Below are 19,647 nucleotides of genomic sequence, written 5' to 3'. Positions count from 1 at the left end.
GATAACTTTGATTTTTATAAAAAAAATAAAATTTTAAAGAAAATAATTTAAGTCAGAAAATAAAAATTAAAAGTATGAAAAATAAATCTGATACTAAGATCTATTATTTAGATCGTAGCTTCTACTTGTAACAAAAATAAATTAAAAAAATTAAAATATATAAAAAAGATTGGTATTAAGATCTATTAATTAGATCTTAGTATCTACTTACAATAAATAACAAAAATTTAAAGTATAAAAAAATAAATTTTATATTAATTAAAATTAAAATTTAATTATAAAAAATTTAAAAAACTAATAAACTAAAATAAAATTATAACAAACATCTGAAGTTGATTGATATAGTCTCGTCAGGAAGATGGTTGATGATCTCTCCTTCTTCTTTCATACTCCGTGGAGCAAACTAGCTTCTCTCCTTCTTCTTCTTGGATCCCTACACTTCTCTTATTTTTTCTTTTTATTTTTATTTTTTTTATTCTTTTCTATCTTTTCTCTTATTCCTGGACCCTCTTTATTTATAGATAAATTTTTTATCTTTTTCTGATAGAAAATAGAGTCCTAAAACCTCTCAAAATATGTCCAACCCGCATACAATATTTCTGACTGTTGGATCTGCTTTGAATCGTCCAGATTTCATCAAAAAACTTTTCATTAGGCCTTATTACAGTCGGGATCACTGTCAATCATTGGATCGATCGTCAAATTTAATTTGGACCGTTGGATCGCGCATCTGATCTCCTATTCAAAGTTAGATCGAACACGGACCATTGGATCGGGCCTGAGATTGATTCTGGACTATCGGATGGTGCAAAAGTCAGTTTCTTTGGTTTAGTTCTCAGCCGGCAATGAATGCCAGCTGTCTGATCTCGCTCAGGATTGCTTCAAATCGTCCGATCACACAAATGCTGTGGGCCACTACTGTTTGATATGGGATAGCGCGTTTTGGATCGTCCGATCGCATGCAAAAATCAATCACAGCCGTTCGATCACGCAAAACTCAACTCCCTGCCCCATGAGCCGCGATGTGGACCGGAGGTATTGTGATGTGGACCGCGCCCCTAATTTCATGAACCGGTCGGTCGGTCCATCATGCATCGAACGGTTTAATTGGGTTAGATTCGAGCCGGTTTGAATTGATTTTGAACCCAATTTGAGATCATTTTTATATTGCTTTTGGATCTTGATTTTGGATCTGTTTTAAGTCCGATTTGCTCCAAATTTTCTTCATTTTAACCTACAAATCGAGCTCTTTTTATTGATAATCACATTTTCTGCAAAAAAATAAAAATATTAATTTTTAAAAAAATATTATATAAATTAATACTTTTGTTGATATATTTTCAATACTTATCAGTCTAAGTCTCCATTTCTATATAAAGAGACGAAGAGGAGACCCTCAAGATATATAATCTCATGTAATATTAAGTTTATACTCTCTTTTTTTTATTATTATTTTTAAGCTCTACCTAACTTAATTGTTAAAGGGGTCTCCGTCGGAAACCACCAGTAAACGTGGGCTATTTTTGTAGGTCTTTATTGTCATCCAGACGTCTGGATCTTCTGTAGGAAACCATATCAGCATCCACCAGTGACTAACACAACAGTGACAATAACTAGCAACAAAATATATTTTTTTATTATCAAAAATATTATTAAAGAAATATTCCACACCAAACTTTTTATTAAAGAAATATTCCACCACCAAAGTCGAGATCATATGAGGGCAGCCTGAGCCAGCCATCCACGTCCACGTTAGGGCACAACACCCACTTGTCCGCGTCGGCCGTCGGCACCAGCTCCTCCTTGTCCACCACCCCCGAGCTTGCCAAGTCTATGAACGACTTGAAATAGGCGTCGTTCACTCTCGCGACGGCGTCGCGGATGAGCTCGGCCGCATACCGCAACGGGCTGTCCACGACCTCCCGCACCTTAGCGGGGGGGGGGGGGGGGTATGCCCATAACACCACATTACCGAAGTACTCGTCCGGCAGGCGTGGGTTCATCCTCCTCCGCCCGTTCACCGAGATCCGGACGTGGGTGGTCTCGGACTCGTGGAGCCTACGAGCCTTGGTGACCACCCTCCACAGGTGAGCCATGAGGCTTTCGAACGTGCTGTAAGGCTTGCTGGCCCCTGCCGAAGCCCGGGCCTTGAGCTTGGTCAGGAATTCCTTCGTGAAGTGAGCCTTGTGGACGACTATGTTGTCCTTGAGAGGATCAGCCTTTTCAGCGGCAAACTGGTTCTTGGGTGCGAACTCCACCCCTCGGTGCTCGAACTCCTCCAGCAGAGGCGGCAGGCGAGGGGTGAAGAACGTGCACCGGTCGTGCACGGCGAGGCTAACGTCGAGGCCCCGCGTTGCGAGGCTCCATGCGATCAAGAAGTTGCTGGCGGCATGGGCATCGGCGACACGGTGGTGCGAGGTGAACCCCACCACGAGAGAACCGCATGCAAACCGCGTGAGCTGGACCTGGCCGAGGAGCTCCGCCACGCCATGCACCTCAGGGTGCAGGCTTAGCAATGCCGACGAGGGCTTGAAGTGGCAACGCCCCGTCCAGAGTGGAATCCACTGATGCCTTGATGCAGGGCCGGTTTTGGGGCAGGTCGAACTGGACGACAACCCCAAACCCAATGGAGTGCAAGGATAGCTTTCTATGATATTATAACAAAGAAAATAATTAAATAGATTAATAATGGGTTTTACATGCTGTTTAACTAATATATCTATAAAAAATTATTGCACGTAGATTAATTTTTTAATAATAATTAATGTTCAAACTATATTAAATTTTAATAGAGAAGATCTGATTTTTTCATTTGGCTTCAGGTCTAACAAATGTCAGGACCAGCCCTGCCTCGACAAACCGCACGCCCTCGTCGTTGAGGAGGATGACAGGGTTCCCTTCGGCGTCCTCCCCGAGCCTACCAGCGAACTCCCGGTACTCAGAGAACACCCTGGTGAGGCCATTCTGCATAACAGAATTGGGAGGAGTTGGTGCACGGAAGGCGTAGATGCTTGCTATGTGCATGTCGTAGGTTACTTTATCGAATACGCTCAGGGGGACATGGGGAGTGGTGGTTGGAAGATTGCCTGCATACTTGGGCTTGACGATGCTTGTACTCTCCACGCTCACCTTCAGGATTTTGATTGGGCTCGGCATGGCTGCACTGTGTGTTGGAGGAGATCTTTGAAACTTAGGGTTTGCAGGAGTGGTGCTGCTGGCCTTGCTTAAATAGAGTGCGAATGGGTGATGTATATCGCCTCATGAGGCACCAAATTGGTGGAGGGGTGGTTGAGAAGTATTTATCAAAGACGAGCGTTGTCCTTCCTTTTTCTTTTTCCTTTTTTTTTTGGTTCCCTTTGTTTTCCGTCTATTTACAAGGTTGACTTGGTGAAGGATTCGCAGGACAACAGAGATTAGGTAGACCGGAGAAAAGAGCGTTAGATAATTGTATGTCGGATAATGGCTGTTCTAGGAACCTACGTTGGATAACGGTTTTTATTACAATTAATCTACTGCAAGGAGCGGGAAGCAATCGTGAGAGGAAGTTCTGGAATATGCTTGCTGGCGTTGATTTTGGCCATTGTGTTGCCAAGGATTAATCGTATATTCTGTGAATATTAGATGAATATGATGAGTTGGAACATTATATGTGTATGTGTGTGTTGCGCGTATGTATATTGTAAAGGTTATTTGAAAATTGATGTAGTAGGAGAGTCATCAAGCTATGTTGCAATGGAGAAGCAGTTGGGTCCGATAAAGGTCATACGGAGGTAGCCTGTTTAAATTAGGAGGGACCGTCTCTGATATTTTTGATTTTTCATACCTCTATCCCGGGACAGTCTCCATCGAGATCGAGAGAGAGAGAATACTTTATCTTACTTCTATATACCTCTATATATATATATATATATATATATATATATATGTATGTATGTATGTATGTATGCATATTAAAATCGAGGCTTCTGCCTCTGTTTGAAGAAATTATGAAATAAACTGATCATTCTACCATAGGCAAAGTCAATAAAAAGTCCACACATCAGTTTACCCTTCATTAATTACTAATCATGCTTAAATTTGATTGGCTGTGAGGTGAAAAGGAGCCAATCAAAAATTTTTATTGGCTTTGTCCATGGTGGAATGAGCCCACCCAATAATTTCTCATTTGACATATGGATAAATGGACAAAGCTTTCGTTCACCACATGTAAAAACCTCCATCTGCCATGTATAAAAAGTTTCGAAGGTGTTTTATTTCTTTTGGTTTTTGAAGCACCAGGGGCCATCCTCTCTCCCGCTCGCCATGAGCCTCCACACTCCTTTTCTTCTACAGCGTGTGGACTACTTCCCCTCCCATCTCCTCCCCATGAAGATTTTTGTTAAATATCTTCTCCCGTCGAGGTTTTTTGATAGAATTTAGAGTTCTTGGACAGAGATGTGATGGCGAAGGAGAGGTGGGGCGCCGCGGTGTTGGAGGCCTACAGCATGGCGTCGTCGTCATCCTCAACGTCGGCGAGGAGCTGGATCCTGTTGGACTTCATTGAATCTAGAGTTCTTGGATGGAGATGTGATGGTGCTGGAGGGGTGGGTTGCGGCATTGGGGGCCCACAGCATGGCGTCAGCGTCATTCTCGGCATGTCGCATTAGCTCAAGAGGCTTTGGTGGACGAATGCCGACAGTCGAATTTCGGCTCGCTCCGGATGGAGAACCGATGCTGCCTTGGGAAAAAAAATAAATAAATATTAAATATATTAAAAAAATTGAAAGATCATTTTGTAAATTTAATTGAAGTGTCAAAAATTAAGAGTCATATGAAAAATTCAAAAGTCACATGGAAAGTTTAAATGATAAATTTATTAGAAGAGTCAAAAGGTCATTTCTTATACCTATAAATAGGTGGTTGTTGTAAAATGTATGGTGTGGTGAAGTGGTATCAAAGAATAGAAAAAAAAAGAGAAGGTTTGTAAGAAAAAGTTATACTGCTCTATTGTTTTATATAGTTTTTCATACTATTATTGTATGTTCCACCACCATTACATATTCTATCAAAGTGGTATCAGAGCTCGGAGGTTGGAAATATGTCCAACAGCATATAATTCTCCATTCCACGACTCACCACCACCAATTATGAGAATTGGAGAATCCAGATGAAGGCATTGCTAGGCTCCCAAGATATTTGGGAGGTTATTGAAAAGGGATATAAAGAACCCCAAGATGGCCGCACACAAACGGTGGCACAAAGAACGATGCTTGTTGATCAAAGAAAAAAAGGATAAGAAAGCCCTTTATTTCATCTATCAAGGACTAGATGAAGCCGGATTCGAGAAGGTTGCTCGTGCCATCAACTCAAAGCAAGCTTGGGAGATCCTCGAGAACGCTCATAAGGGCATTGAGAAAGTGAAGAAGGTGCGCCTCTCAATGTTGAGAGACAAGTTCGAGACTTTGAAGATGAAGGAAGGAGAATCCATCTCGAATTACTTCACAAAGGTTCTTTCTAATGTAAACTAAATGAAAAAAAATGGTCAGAATGTAGAGGACAAGAGTGTAGTGGAGAAGATCCTAAGATCTTTCGATCAGAAGTTTGACTATGTTGTGGCTGCAATTGAAGAGTCCAAAGATGTGGACACTATGACAGTTGATGAACTCATGGGTTCTCTACAAGTCCATGAGCAGAGGATCTTAATGCGGAAAGAAGAACCCTTGGAGCAAGCCTTGAAGTGCAAGCTCACCATCAATGAGAAGAAGGATGGCCCAACTAGCAAAAGCAGTCAAATAAATTACGGTCATAGTTATACCCATGGATACGATCATGGACGAGGCCATAGACGAGGATGAGGTTCCTTTGGACATGGCAGAGGAAGAGGAGACACAGGAGTCTTACCTAATGAAGAAAGCACACAAGGTCCCTTTGGCGGAAGAAGGCATCGAGGTTTCTCAAGAGGAGGACGAAGGTATGACAAAAGTAAAATTAAATGTTATACTTGTGGTAAATATGATCATTACTCCTCAGAATGTTATCATAATGAAAATAACCAAGTGTATGAGAAGGCCAACTATGCAAAGAAGGAGGAAGGGGAAGATGGTATCTTGCTACTAGTAGAGAAGAGAGAAGAAGCTTCCAATGAAAATATTTGGTACTTGGATACCGGCACAAGCAATCATATGTGCGGGTACAAACACATGTTCAAAGATTTAGATGAGATAGTGGAAGGCAATGTTTCTTTCGGTGATACCTCAAAAGTTCAAGTGAAGGGGATAGGTAAAATCTTAATTCAACTCAAGGATGGTTCTCAACAGTTCATTTCTAATATTTACTATGTGCCTAATATGAAAACAAATATCTTAAGTCTTGATCAATTATTAGAAAAAGAATTTGATGTTGTTATGGAAGGTAGATATCTTTACTTAAGAAAACATAATCAGCTGATTGCAAAAGTACCTATGACCAAAAATCGAATGTTTATATTGAACATCAAGTATGTTGTGACAAAGTACTTGAGTGTATGCATGAAGGATGACACATGGCTATGGCACTTGAGATTCAGGCATGTGAACTTTGGTTCCTTGAAACTCTTATCTTCGAAGGCAATGGTGAAGGGATTACCTCTCATTGAGGATACCCGTGAAGGAATATGTGAAGGATGTATTATTGAAAAACACTCAAGAGCTAGCTTCCCAAAGGAGTCATTTCATCAAGCCCGAAGGCCTTTGCAACTCATCCATACAGATATTTGTGGTCCCATCACACCGGCCTCATTTGGAGGTCGTCATTATTTTCTAACATTTATTGATGATTTTAGCAGGAAAACTTGGGTGTACCTCTTGAAGGAGAAACATGAGGCCCTGGAGACATTCAAAAGGTTCAAAGCTCTTGTGGAGAACTAAATCGGGTGCAAAATCAAAGCTTTGAGATTAGATCGAGGAAGAGAGTTCACCTCGAAGGCATTTGAGGAGTTCTGCAAATCTCAAGGTATTTGGAGGACTTTGACTGCACCATACTCACCCCAGCAGAACGGCATAGTAGAAAGGAAGAATCGGACCATTCTTGACATGGTGAGAAGCATGCTGAAGATAAAAGAAATGCAAAAGAGTTTTGGACGGAAGCTGTGAATTGTGCGGTATACATTCTCAACCGCTGCCCAACAAAGAATCTTGAAGGAAGGACCCCTCAAGAAGCATGGAATGGATATATGCCAGATGTATCTCATCTGAGAGTGTTTGGTTGTATTGCCTATACACACATCACAGATCAAAGGAGAATCAAGCTTGATGATAAGAGTTATCCTTGCATCTTTATAGGATATGATCAGAGATCCAAGGCATACAAACTTTATGATCCAAAGGCGAAGAAGATCCTCATAAGCTGTGATGTGAAGTTCTATAAAGAAGGAATCTGAAATTGGAGCACCAACATGATAGACGTGCAAGAAGAAGAAGAACAAGTGAAGGCTCAAGTTGAAGATCCCACATCACCTAGCACGAGATCTCCATCTTCAAATGAAGAATCCAGAAAGACAAGAAGCATTCAAGATCTCTATGAGGTGACGAGTCCCCTTAATCTCATTTGTTTATATGCTAACGAGGATGTAATCTCTTTTGAAGAAATAGTGAAGAATGAAAACTGGAGGATGACCATAAATGAAGAGATGAAGGCAATCCAGAAGAATAACATATGGAAGCTTATTACTCTTCCAGAAGGTTATGAACCCATCGGAGTGAAATGGATATATAAGGTAAAGAAGAATGCAGAAGAAAAGGTGGAGAAATATAAGACTCGATTAGTAGCTAAAGGCTACAAGCAGCAAGCCAGAATTGACTATGAGGAGGTATTTGCTCCCGTAGTATGCATGGGGATAATTCGCCTGATGATTTTTTGGCTGCATAAAATAATTGGAACATTTACCAGTTAGATGTGAAGTCAGCATTTCTAAATGATTTTCTAGAAGAAGAAGTGTATGTTGAACAACCCAAAAGGTACGTGAAGAAGGGACATGAAGAGAAGGTTTTAAAGCTAAGGAAGGCACTTTATGGTTTAAAACAAGCTTCAAGAGCATAGAACTCAAGAATTGATGGCTACTTCAAAGCAAATGGCTTCAAGCAATGTCCCTATGAGCATGCTGTGTATGTAAAGAAAAACAATTCTAAGATTCTACTTGTGTGTTTGTATGTGGATGATCTTATTTTTATAGGTAATAATCTACAAATGTTTGAGGAGTTCAAGCATGCCATGATGAAGGAGTTTGAGATGACAGACATGGGGTTAATGACATATTTTCTGAGTTTGGAGGTCAAACAATATCAAAAAAAAAAATTTTATCCCAAAAAGGTTATGCCAAAGAAATCTTAAAGAAATTCAAGATGAAAGATTGTAACCCTATAAGCACCCTCGTTGATTGTGGAGCAAAGCTGTCAAAAGAAGATGAAGGAGAGATTGTGGACCCTACTCTCTATAGAAGCTTGGTAGGATGTCTGAGGTACATGACATGTACTAGGCCGGATATTCTATATACAGTCGGCCTAGTCAGTAGATTCATGGAGGAGCCCAAATTAATGTACTGGAAGACAGCGAAGAGAATTTTTTGTTACATCCAAGGTACTATTACTGATGGACTATTTTATTCTCATCATAGTAACTTTGAACTTGTGGGCTATTTGGATAGTGATTAGGCTGGAGACATGGATGATAGGAAGAGTACTTCCGGATTTGTATTTTCTATGCGAGATGCAACTTTTTCATGGATGTCAAAGAAGCAACCTATTGTTACTCTTTCTACATGTGAAGCCGAATATGTTGCTGCATCCGCATGTGTATCACATGCTATATGGCTAAGAAGCTTGCTGAAGGAAGTTCATTTTGAGCAAAAAGAACCTACCAAGATAAGCATTGATAGCAAGTCGGCTATTGCACTAGGAAAGAACCCGGTGTATCATCAAAGAAGCAAGCATATTGATGTGTGTTTTCATTCAATCCGGGAACATGTGAAGAACAAAGAAGTAGAGCTACTGTATGTGAAGACACAAGATCAAGTTACCGATATATTCACTAAACCATTAGGAGCAGAGCTCTTCACCAAGTTTAAAAGTTCTCTTGGCATGATGAAGAAAGAACAATTAAGTTTAAGAGGGGGTGTTGGAAAAAATAAATATTAAATGTATTGAAGAAATCCAAAGGTCATTTAGTAAACTTAATTGAAGTGGCAAAAATCAAGAGTCACATGGGAAGTCTAAATGATAAATTTATTAGGGGAGTCAAAAGATCATTTCTTATACCTATAAATAGGTGGTTGTTGTAGAATGTATGGTGTGGTGAAGTAGTATCAAAGAATAGAAAAAGAAAAAAGAGGATTTGTGAGAAAAAGTTATACTGCTCCATTGTTTTATATAGTTTCTCATACTATTGTTGTATTTTTCACCATCATTACATATTCTATCATGTTGAATATGTCAATCTCGAGGATCATCTTATAGGCTGGCTCTCAGTTGCTTTTCTTTTATGAGATTTATTTCTTCCTTTTTCTAATATCAACAGAGAGAAAAGCTTAATATGGAGAGGTCATTTGCTTTGATACAGTGGGCGGTGTTGATCATGTGGCAGGCAAAACGGATGATGGAGACGTCACGGCAAGATTAGGTTTCGGGTGGAAGGGACTGGAGAGGGGCGTGGGGGTGGTGGTGGTATTTGAGCCAGTGGGCGAGCCACGGACAAAACCAAGAAATTTGCACTCGACATCGGGGGTGGAAACCGAAAGGGATGGAAAAAGAATTGGGTTGATAGGTTACGTATGTTAGCATGAGTAATATTTTTGTTAATTATACCTTGAGTTATTTTGTATAGGAAAAACTTTGGAATCTGTTCATCAATTAGAACCGTACATATATGACACGATGACTATGATAGGGTAGATTTTGATAATCGGTACATGAAATTTGATGAATTTTATGTTTATAAAAAAATTAATCTTTTATTAAATTGATTGAAATAAATAATAATTTTGCAAACACCTCAATCATATGAGTCTTTTAAAAATCAAGATTGTTAATAGTTTTGCACCCACCTGTAACGTGGTATTTGCCACAAATTCTGATTATAGAAATTTTCTACAGCTAGATTTGATGCTGATTAATAATTTCAAACATAGTTAAAGTAGTAATATATCTCAACATACCATAAAATTTATTTTGAAAAATAAAATTTTAATCAGCTAAAAAATGCAATATTGGAGCCTACACGGTGCACTGGTGATCTAAGATGAGGGCATGATGAATGGAGCAAATAAGATCTAAAATGCACGATTGATGAATGGAGTCCACAAGATCTAAAATAAATCATGTGGTATTCTAAACCACCTTCACCATTCTATTTATCATGATTCAGACTATAATTTGAGGTGACAGCACCAATTGAGAGGCCATAGGACAAAAATGTCATAGATCTTTGTGATGTATATCCATACATCTAATTAATTTGCAGCTAAGGTATAAATCTACATAATTATACTATTGAGGTAGAGAAAGATCTATAGTACAATGTGGATTTATTAGCTCATGTGATTCTCGACAGGCTTCATATATCTTCTCATCCCTTGCCTAAGACTCATTCATAGGATCAGAGATCTTTTTTATATTGTAAAATAACATCATTTGAACATGAGACCTAGGTGATATATTTTTTAGATAAGAAAAAAAAAGTATCTCCGTGCATAGCGTGGGTTATATGCTAATTTTATATTACAACGTGGCTAAGAGGTATCGATTTCCTTATAAACAGTATGGTGTGCAGCAAGGAGTTATTGGTTTAAACTATTTTACCATATAGACTTCAAACCATCCAATAAAATACCACCATATTATTCGGTGAAATTTTAAAAAAAAAATCAATAAAAATTATATTGAAAATAACTAATTATGGTTAATTGTATACTTTATTTTTATTTATATTTTTCAATTATATAGAAAGTTTTGAAATTTTGAATCATGGGATGATATATAGCTATATGTCTTATTGGATGATCCAAAGTTTGTACGGTAAAATAGTTTTAATCAATAATTTCTCGTTTACAGTCACTATATACGGATTTATGATGCATGACCACATGATGATGAACCAAAAAAGGTTTGACATATGGAGGCAAAATAGCCATGGCTGCACCTAAATACTAAGTTCATCATGAGATTGCCCTTCCTCTACCTTGTAAGGTTCTCCATTATATAAAACTGTCTCCAGAAGTATCCAAAGTAGACGAATATCTTCAACGAATTGTTCATATGCTCGCCCCTTCTAAATTTGTTGACCAAAGTAGTGAGCAAGCTAGTTTTGATGATGACCATGCTCAAGTTGTTTTTTTTTTTAAATAAAACCCTTCTTAAGTTTGAAAAAATATTCATTGCAACGGTGATATCATGTCAAATTTATAACTGTTGAGTGGATGTTTGGCCAGGACACCACCTCCCAAGATATTTTTGGTACCACACGATATAGCAGGAAGAAAAAAGAAATAAAATAAAAAATAATCAAAATATGTGGATCAATCACAAAAGAACTCGTCTCTACGGGGCATGCAAACTTCACTATAAAAAAGAAATTTTATAAGAGAAGATCTCACCCTCAACCCTCGTACATCCAATTTCTCTCTCACCTGAAGTTTTCCTCACAAAAGCTCTCTCTCTTGGAAGACCCCCCTGAACCCATGAAGTGCCCGGCATCCGTTGTCCAGGAGCCCTACTCCTTCTCTGTCGGTGGCCTTACGCCTCTCTCTTTTTCTTCTCGAGTTTCGCACGGCATCCTCAGCAAAAAACCGAATCACCCACACCTTTTTCATTGTTCAGGCCTTTTTATAGGGCTAAAACTCAATTAGATTAGGTTTAAGAGTCCTGATCAAACCCAATTAAGGCCCCAAACTATTGGATCATCATCGAAAATCACCCATGCCATCCGATCGCACTTCGGTCTATGAAATAGTGCCGTGGATTGTGTGAAATGTGTGGGAAATGCTCACGTGGTCCACAGGCCCAGCCGTGGACTGCCTGATCCATGGTGGACCGGGGTACAGGCCCAGGCAAGGTGCCTGGGCCTGGGCCGGCCCGTGCACGGGCCTGGGCCGTGCCCGCGCACAGGCCGCGCGCCCGCCTCGGCAGCACGCCCGCCTGGGCCGCGCGCTGGGCCACGCACCGCCGCCTGCGACCACGCCGCCGGCGGTCCTCCGCCACCTCGGATCTCGTGCCGACTTCAAAAGCTCGTATCTCCTCAATTCGAGCTCCGTTTGGGGTGATCTTGGTTTCGTTGAACTCCATTTTTTGCCGCGAACCTCGTTGTGGGCTCAATGTAGGCTAAATCTCGAGGTATCAAATTCTAACAATCTCCACCTCAACTCGATATTCGGCCTCCTCCAAACTTCGAGAGCTTCTAAATCTCCTCGCCTCCATATCCTGGGGCAATCGTCTGTTGATCATGGATGGGCAAACATGGGAGTCGAGCCAGGCTGCTCGATCTCATCTCCATCGTATGCTGTGCTCCTCCTGACCTGAGACCTGCTCGGGGCATTGTCATGCGGCGATAGGAATCTCACCTTGCGACATCGCCTCTCGTCCTCTTGAGTCTCTTGTCTTGTGCCCAATCTGCCTCCTGAAGCTCTACCTCGCTCTGGGCTCCGCCTAGCTCCCGAAGCTCCATCTCGCACTAGACTTCCTGCCAGGTAATAATGTCCTTTGCTCCCCTTCTTTCCCTCCAGCACAATCCTATCACCGCGTAGCACCCTCAAGATTTCTCCACCAGCTACTATCCTGTAGCCTCTCGAATCCAGTCTGCTAAGTGAGATAAGATTCCGCCTGAAATTGGGTATGTATCGAACCTCTCCCAATCTCCTCACTGCACCGTCATATGTCCTCCAGTTGACCGTCCCAATGCCTCTGATCGCACAGCTCAATCCATCCGACAGATATACAGTGCCCTCACTGTTCTCCAGGGAGTCAAACTGCTCCTCTCTGCAACATACATGATAGGGGCATGCAGAATCTAATATCCACTGCTGGAAAGAAGTAGATACCTCGTCAGATATCTCCAGAAGATCTCCATCTGAATCACTGCCGGCTGTTGCTACAGCAGCCACCGTCCGACTTTTGAGTTGAGGGCAATCTCTGGCTAGATGCCCCAACTCTTCACACCGGTAACATCTAGTTTTGCTCAAGTCCCTCCTGGACTTGGACCGCCCTCCTTGCGATCTCCTGTCGCTCCATCTACCATCTCCTGCTCCTCCAGAAGCCACCAAAGCTGAGCTACCGCCACCTGAGCTTGAAGCTGGGTTCTCCTTCCTGAGAATCTCATTCTGGAGTATCGCCGTGGTGACCTCGTCCATCTTGATGGTGCTCTTCCCCACTAGAAGAGCAGTCACCAAGGACTCGTACGAAGGGGGAAGTGACGCCAACAAAACCAACGTCCTGGTCTTCTCCTCAACATTCTCATCAATATTGAGGAGGTCGGTGAGGATCTTCTGGAAGTGGCTGAGATACTCCTGCACGCTCTGTCCCTTAGCCATCCGCAGTTGGTAGAACTACCTCCAGAGGAAAAGAGTGTTGGTGAGAGACTTTGCCATATACAACTCCTCAAACTTCAACCACAGTACCGTCAGAGAAGTCTCACTGAGCATATAGATCACCACCTCATCCGTCAGGTACATGCGGATGGTGCTCACCGCCTGCATCTGTCACCGTTTCCAATCCCGCACCTCCATGATGGTCGGCTTCTCATCGCACAAGAGAGCATCGATCAACCCCTGTTGGATGAGCACGTCCTTCACCCTTGCCTGCCACAAGGAGAAATTGCTCTTACCATCGAACTTGTTGATCTCTATCTTGATTGTTCCTGTCTTCTCCATCTTCAATCTTGCTCACCACCGCTGCAATATGCATCTTTGTACCGCCTTGCTCTGATCCCACTTGTTGAGTGGATGTCTGGCCAGGACACCACCTCCCAAGACCTTTTCGGTACCATGCGATGCAGCAGGAAGAAAGAAGAAACAAAACAAAAGACAATCAAAATACGTGGATCAGCCACAAAAGGGCTCGTCTCCACGAGGTATACAAACTTCACTATGAAAAAGAAATTTTACAAGAGGAGATCTCACCCTCAATCCTCATACACCCAATTTTTCTCTCACCTGAAGTTTCTCTCACAAAATCTCTTTCTTGGAAGATCTCCATGAACCCCTGAAGTGCCTGACGTCTGCTGTCCAGGAGCCCTGCTCCTTCTCTCTCAGCGACCTCACGCCCCTCTCTTTTTCTTCTCGGGTTCCGCATGGTATCCTCAGCAAAAAATCGAATCACCCACACCTTCTTCACTATTCAGGCCCTTTTATAGGGCTAAAACTCAATTAAAATAGGTTTAAGAGTCCTAATCAAACTCAATTAAGGCCCCAAACCGTTGGATCATCACCAAAAATCACCAACGCCGTCCGATCGTGCTCCGATCCATGGAATAGTGCCGTGAATTGCGTGAAACATGTGGAAAACACTCATGCGGTCCACAGGCCCAGCCGTGGATCGCCCGATCCACGGTGGACCGGGGTACAGGCCCAGGCAAGGCGCCTGGGCCGGCCCACGCGCACGGGCCTGGGCCGCGCTCGCGCATGGGCTGAGCCGCGCTCCTGGCTGGGCCGCCCGCCCGCCTGGGCCAAGCACCCGATTGGGCCGCCGGCGGTCCTCCACCACCTCGGATCTCGTACCGACTTCAAAAGTTCGTATCTCCTTCATCCGAGCTCCGTTTGGGATGATCTTGATCTCGTTGGACTCCATTTTTTGCCGCGAACCTCGCGTGAGCTCAATGTGGGCTGAATCTTGAGGCGTCAAATTCTAACAATAACAAATCAATAAAAGTCTTTATATTTTATCGATTGGTGTATATTTTATCGATTTTCGTAGATTATACCCCATATTATCTCCGTGTGTTTTGCTCATTTCCGATTGTTGATTGATTTGTTACACTGGTAATGTGGTATCAACATTGCAACGAATATTTTCTCCCTAAGTTCCACGCATGGGCCGCTCGAAGTGTCCCAATGGAGGATTATGGTGGCTACATGTCGAGCACCTGCATGCATAAAAGAGCCAGTATCAACTATGATCACGAATCCAGCTGCTGCTTCTCGTTTAGACTGGATCAAAATATACCTTTGATAAGCCTTCACCCGGCCTGTAGGCGGGCCTTGCCACTGAAGCCATTTCGGTTGAGTTGTACTGGACTTAGTAAGTGATGCATGGGTGATTAATATATCACTTTTATTTCTAATATGAAATATTTATTCCCATGAATAAGTGTCAGTTTCTAGTTTCGACAACTTAACTCTTTTTTGTTCACAATATGATTGACCCACATCAGGTCTAAACGAAAAATACTCTACCTAACTTTGTTTAGTTGGATAACCTTCTAGCTTGGATTATTAATGATCCACACCAAAAATGATGTCTTGTGCATGTAATATTAACTTGAATGAGGACTTTGATCTGGGTCAAATCTAAGTGTTATTAAGTTTGGATAGAGTGAAGTCATTCAAATAAAAATAATTAAACATGCATAAGGGTAATATCTAATATCCTATAGGTATAGAATTAACCATGCATCATGTAGAAGTCAAAAAAATTAAAAAAAATAAAAAAAGCGCATGGCTCGCATTGGTGATTAATATATTATTTTCTATTTTTTATGCAGGACACTTGTTCTATAAATGTGCTGCAGTCAATTGGGTCGGCCACCAACCTCTTAGCACCAGTAGCCCCTTTCTTTATACTTGTTTGCTAAAGAGTCTTTTTCTGTTTTACCACAAAAACAGTATTTTTCTTTGTTCTTCTTTGCAACTTTCTATCCTTGCCTATCGAGCTGTAACGGTAGGTACTAGGTCGTGCATTATGCTTGAGATATTGGTCTGGAAGGGAGTCTAATTAATATTCGGCTGTTGAACTGAACTTCTCAAAAATCTCGTAATGCTTCTACTTTAACAATAATAATTTTAGGATATATATGGTTGGAAAGTCGGACTTTAGAATGAAAATGAGAATGAGTATTCTCATTTTCTGTTGTTTAGTTAAAGAAAATTTTATTCTCATTTGAATTTAAAAAAAATAAAAATATCCTAATTCTGCAAAATCTAATCTTTATTTTATTTTGGTATTTAAATATTATTTCAATTCTGATTTTGATTCAAGTTACAATTATTTCAATTTATTCTGATTTTGATTTCAATCAGAAATCGACTGCACCTTAAATTTTTTCAAAAGGGAGTATTTTAATTGCTTATTCCATCCATATAATTTATATAGATATTTTTGATTTGCACGGCTTTTAAATAGGAGTGGATACGGGGAGGAAATGGGTTTCGTGGAAACATTCTGATTAGGTTGAGAATATTATAAAAATGATATTTCATAATCATGCATTTGAAGCTGGTAGTGTCGGGCATACTATAATGACCTAGCCTAGTTTAGCTCAAACTAATTATTGGGCTTGGTCGCACGTGTGCCTCGCATGTGCAGGGTGAAAAAGAAGACTTCTAATGGAAGTCTTCTTCTTCCTCCGATTTTGTCGGAGAACCGGAGTCTTAGGGCATACGATGATGTGATCCATAAATCTTTCTCCTCTTTTCTCTCTATGCATCATGTTCAAAACCCCGATCAATCGCTGAGGAGGCCATCGATTTTTTGGATTCCATCAAGCATCTCTTGGTAAATCACCATTGATTTCTCACTAGAGATGAGGTAAGAATCTCTAGAGTGTCCTCTCTTTTCTTTTGTTAACCCTAAGATCATCATTGATGGCCAAATTAAGTCATCAGCCATTGAATTTCGTGGTGGACCGAGCCCCACTTGTTTCTTTCTTTTCTTTTCTTCCGCTGGACTGGCCGCCATCATCAAACATGGTTGTGTTTTGGTTGTCAAGGTCGGGCCAAGCTGTCGAAGGGTTGTTGCCTTTTGAGGTCACCACCAAAGGGGTGGTTGGTCTATATCTCTATCTTTCCTTCCCTATCTCCACAAAAAAGAAAGAAAAAAAATGAGAGAAAGAGAAGGTAGAAAAAATGAGAGAAAAAAGAAGAAAGAAAAGAAAAAAAAAGAAAAGGATAGAGTTTCTCTCTCTTTCCTCTCTCTCCTTTCTCTTTTTTCACTTGCTTTTCTTCGTTTCTCTCTCCACTTACTGTTTGAATCATGACATCTTGGATTGCCATTCATCGGTCGAATCATAACATCTCGATTTACCACCATGGGCTGACATATGAATATTTTGATTTACCACCATGAGTCGAAATATAGATATTTTGATTTGCTATCATGGGCCAAAGTACGGCTATATTGATTTTCTACTACAGACCAAAGTATAGATATTATGGTTTGCCACCACAAGCAAAGATATAGTTTATGGTTTGTCAATCATGAGTTGAAGTGTAACTATTGCTAGTCCAAAATTGAAAGACAACTATTGATTTAAATCATATTAATGAAACATGAATAATAAATAAGTCATATGAACCCATTGGTGATATTTATACTAGAATTATAATAATATACAATATGCAATATATGCTTATATAACTATTGAGTTATATTGGATGCCCGATATGAGATTTATGGCTTATGATTTTTCTTTAATACTACTAACTCAATATTTTGAATTATATTATTATATTAATATAAGTGTGATGGGATTCTTACTAGAATGAAAAGCTCATAGTTTTAATTTTTTCTTTCCCTTCAGAGTTGCAAGATATATAGCACTGGATGAGTTTGACTATGCAGTTCGATTGATTGAGCATCTTATAGGTCTTGTATGATCTCTAGGTTTTGTTCTAGAGTTCATGCAGCGATATCATATGATAGACCCAAGTGATGGGTTCCAAATGTAATAGAAATGGTATCAGAGCTTAGGTTTAAGGCCACGAAGGAATATGACATAAATGATATCAAAACTTGGGGTTATGATTATTTGAAACTATGACAAAAGTGATATTAAAGTTTAGATTTGAGGTCATTAAAGACTGATATAAGTGATATCAAAACTTAGGATTTTGATAACTAGGATTTGTGTCAAAAGTAATTTGGTTTGGCTTTTGATTGACAATTTCTATCTTGGGTTATAATTTGAGAAGTTTGATAAATTTATGATCTTATTGATTGGCAAGTTGTTTAGTGAACCTAGATAACCTAGTGGATTTAGATCAAAGTGCATCGCAAAAGTCTAATAGTTTAAGTGAAAATGTTATGATGATAGAGGACTTGAATATCTTCTCTCAGTAAAAGAGGCTATTTAGAAGCTCAAGGATAAGATGAGGATTGGGTACCTTTAAAGGTTGCACTTTGAGACATATCAATTTCGAAGGCAAAATTATTTTAAGGGAGGAGAATATAATGACCCAGCCCAATTTAGCCTAAACTTATTGGGCTTGGTTGCACCATGCCTTGCACATGTCGCTCTAAAAGAAAGACTTCTAATAAGAGTCTTCTTCTTCCTCTAATTCCATCACAGAATTAGAGTCCTAGGGCACACCAGACTCCAATGATGTGATCTATAAATCTTTCTCTTGTCTTCTCTCTACCCAACATGTTCAAAACCCCATCAATCATCAGTGAGGCCATCCAATTTCTCTTGTATTCCATCGAGTGTCTCTTGGCAAATCATCATCAATTTCTCATCGGAGATGTGGTTAGAATCTCTAGATTGTCCTTTCTTTCCTTTTGTTAACCCCAAGATCACCAGTGATTGCCAGATTGAGCTATTGGCCACAAAATTTCATGGTGGACTAAGCCTCCCCTATTTCTTTCTTTTTCTTTTTTCTGCCAAACTGGCCACCTTCATCGGATGTGGTCATGCTTTGGTTGCCAAGAGCTGAGCCAAGTCATTGGAGGGTTGTTGCCATCTGAGGTCACCACTGTGGGGGTGGCTGACCTATACTCTATCTTTCCTTCTCCTGTTTCTATGAAGAAGAAAGAAGAAACAAGAAAAAGAGAAGAAAAACAAAGAAAAAGAGAGAAAAAAATAAAGAGAAAAGAAAAAAAAGAAAAGGAGAGAGAGAATTTCTCTCTTCCCTTTCTTTACTTGCTTTCCTTAATTTTTTCTCCATTTTCTCCTTCTACAAGTTTCTCTCTATAATTTTCCTCCCTATATTATTTCTCTCTCTTCATGGATTTTTCTTTTTAGAAATCCTATAGATCAATAAAGGGTTCTGTTATCTAGGTAACTCAGATAGACCAATTGATCCTAGGTGGGATCTTGGAATTCTAGTGCTATGTTACATTCTACTATTCATAATCATCTATGATTTTTATGTTTGATCCTGATTATATAGAGGTGCAACTATCCATACAAGATCAAATGGAATATCTTATTCTCGAGTTTTTAGATTGGGAAGTTGATTGATTACTATGTTTCCAAAACCATTAGAGGCAAGGATCCTTTTATATGATCACTTGTATGTATGTTTTGTACTATACATAATGATTTTTGGCTTTGTGTTAGATATAAGATTCTTTATTATATATATATATCACATGTTGACTATTTTGATTATTGAGAATATGATATGTGATATTTTGAAATTAACCAATAAATGCAATATAAATTATTGAATGGTTAATTGATTATGTAAGAGGATTTGGACTAGCCATGATGTGG

At 40.1% G+C, this 19,647-nt stretch overlaps 1 protein-coding gene across 1 annotated transcript; it reads right to left on the bottom strand.

Annotated features, from left to right (window-relative positions):
• Nucleotides 1-1,682: 1,682 nt before the first annotated feature.
• LOC105035715 (agmatine coumaroyltransferase-2-like) lies at nucleotides 1,683-3,656 on the bottom strand. Its single transcript, XM_073257364.1, has 2 exons — nucleotides 2,818-3,656; nucleotides 1,683-2,702 (listed from the first exon to the last, which is right to left on the bottom strand). The coding sequence occupies exons 1-2, from the start codon at nucleotides 3,154-3,156 to the stop codon at nucleotides 1,683-1,685; spliced, it is 1,359 nt and encodes a 452-aa protein (XP_073113465.1). The 5' UTR covers nucleotides 3,157-3,656.
• Nucleotides 3,657-19,647: the final 15,991 nt, after the last annotated feature.

This window comes from Elaeis guineensis, chromosome 5 (genome assembly GCF_000442705.2).
Source record: "Elaeis guineensis isolate ETL-2024a chromosome 5, EG11, whole genome shotgun sequence".
NCBI classification, from domain to species: Eukaryota; Viridiplantae; Streptophyta; class Magnoliopsida; order Arecales; family Arecaceae; genus Elaeis; species Elaeis guineensis.
The sequence above is the reverse complement of the archived record's forward strand: the minus strand, read 5'-3'. Positions and strand labels throughout refer to the sequence as shown.

Bases quoted from the DNA above. Each gene is read 5' to 3' on its own strand.
- LOC105035715 (XM_073257364.1), bottom strand. From the start codon at position 3,156: ATGCCGAGCCCAATCAAAATCCTGAAGGTGAGCGTGGAGAGTACAAGC. The intron at 2,703-2,817 runs GCCAAATGAAAA...TTAGTTAAACAG, and splicing joins TGACATTTGTTAGACCTGAA to CATGTAAAACCCATTATTAA.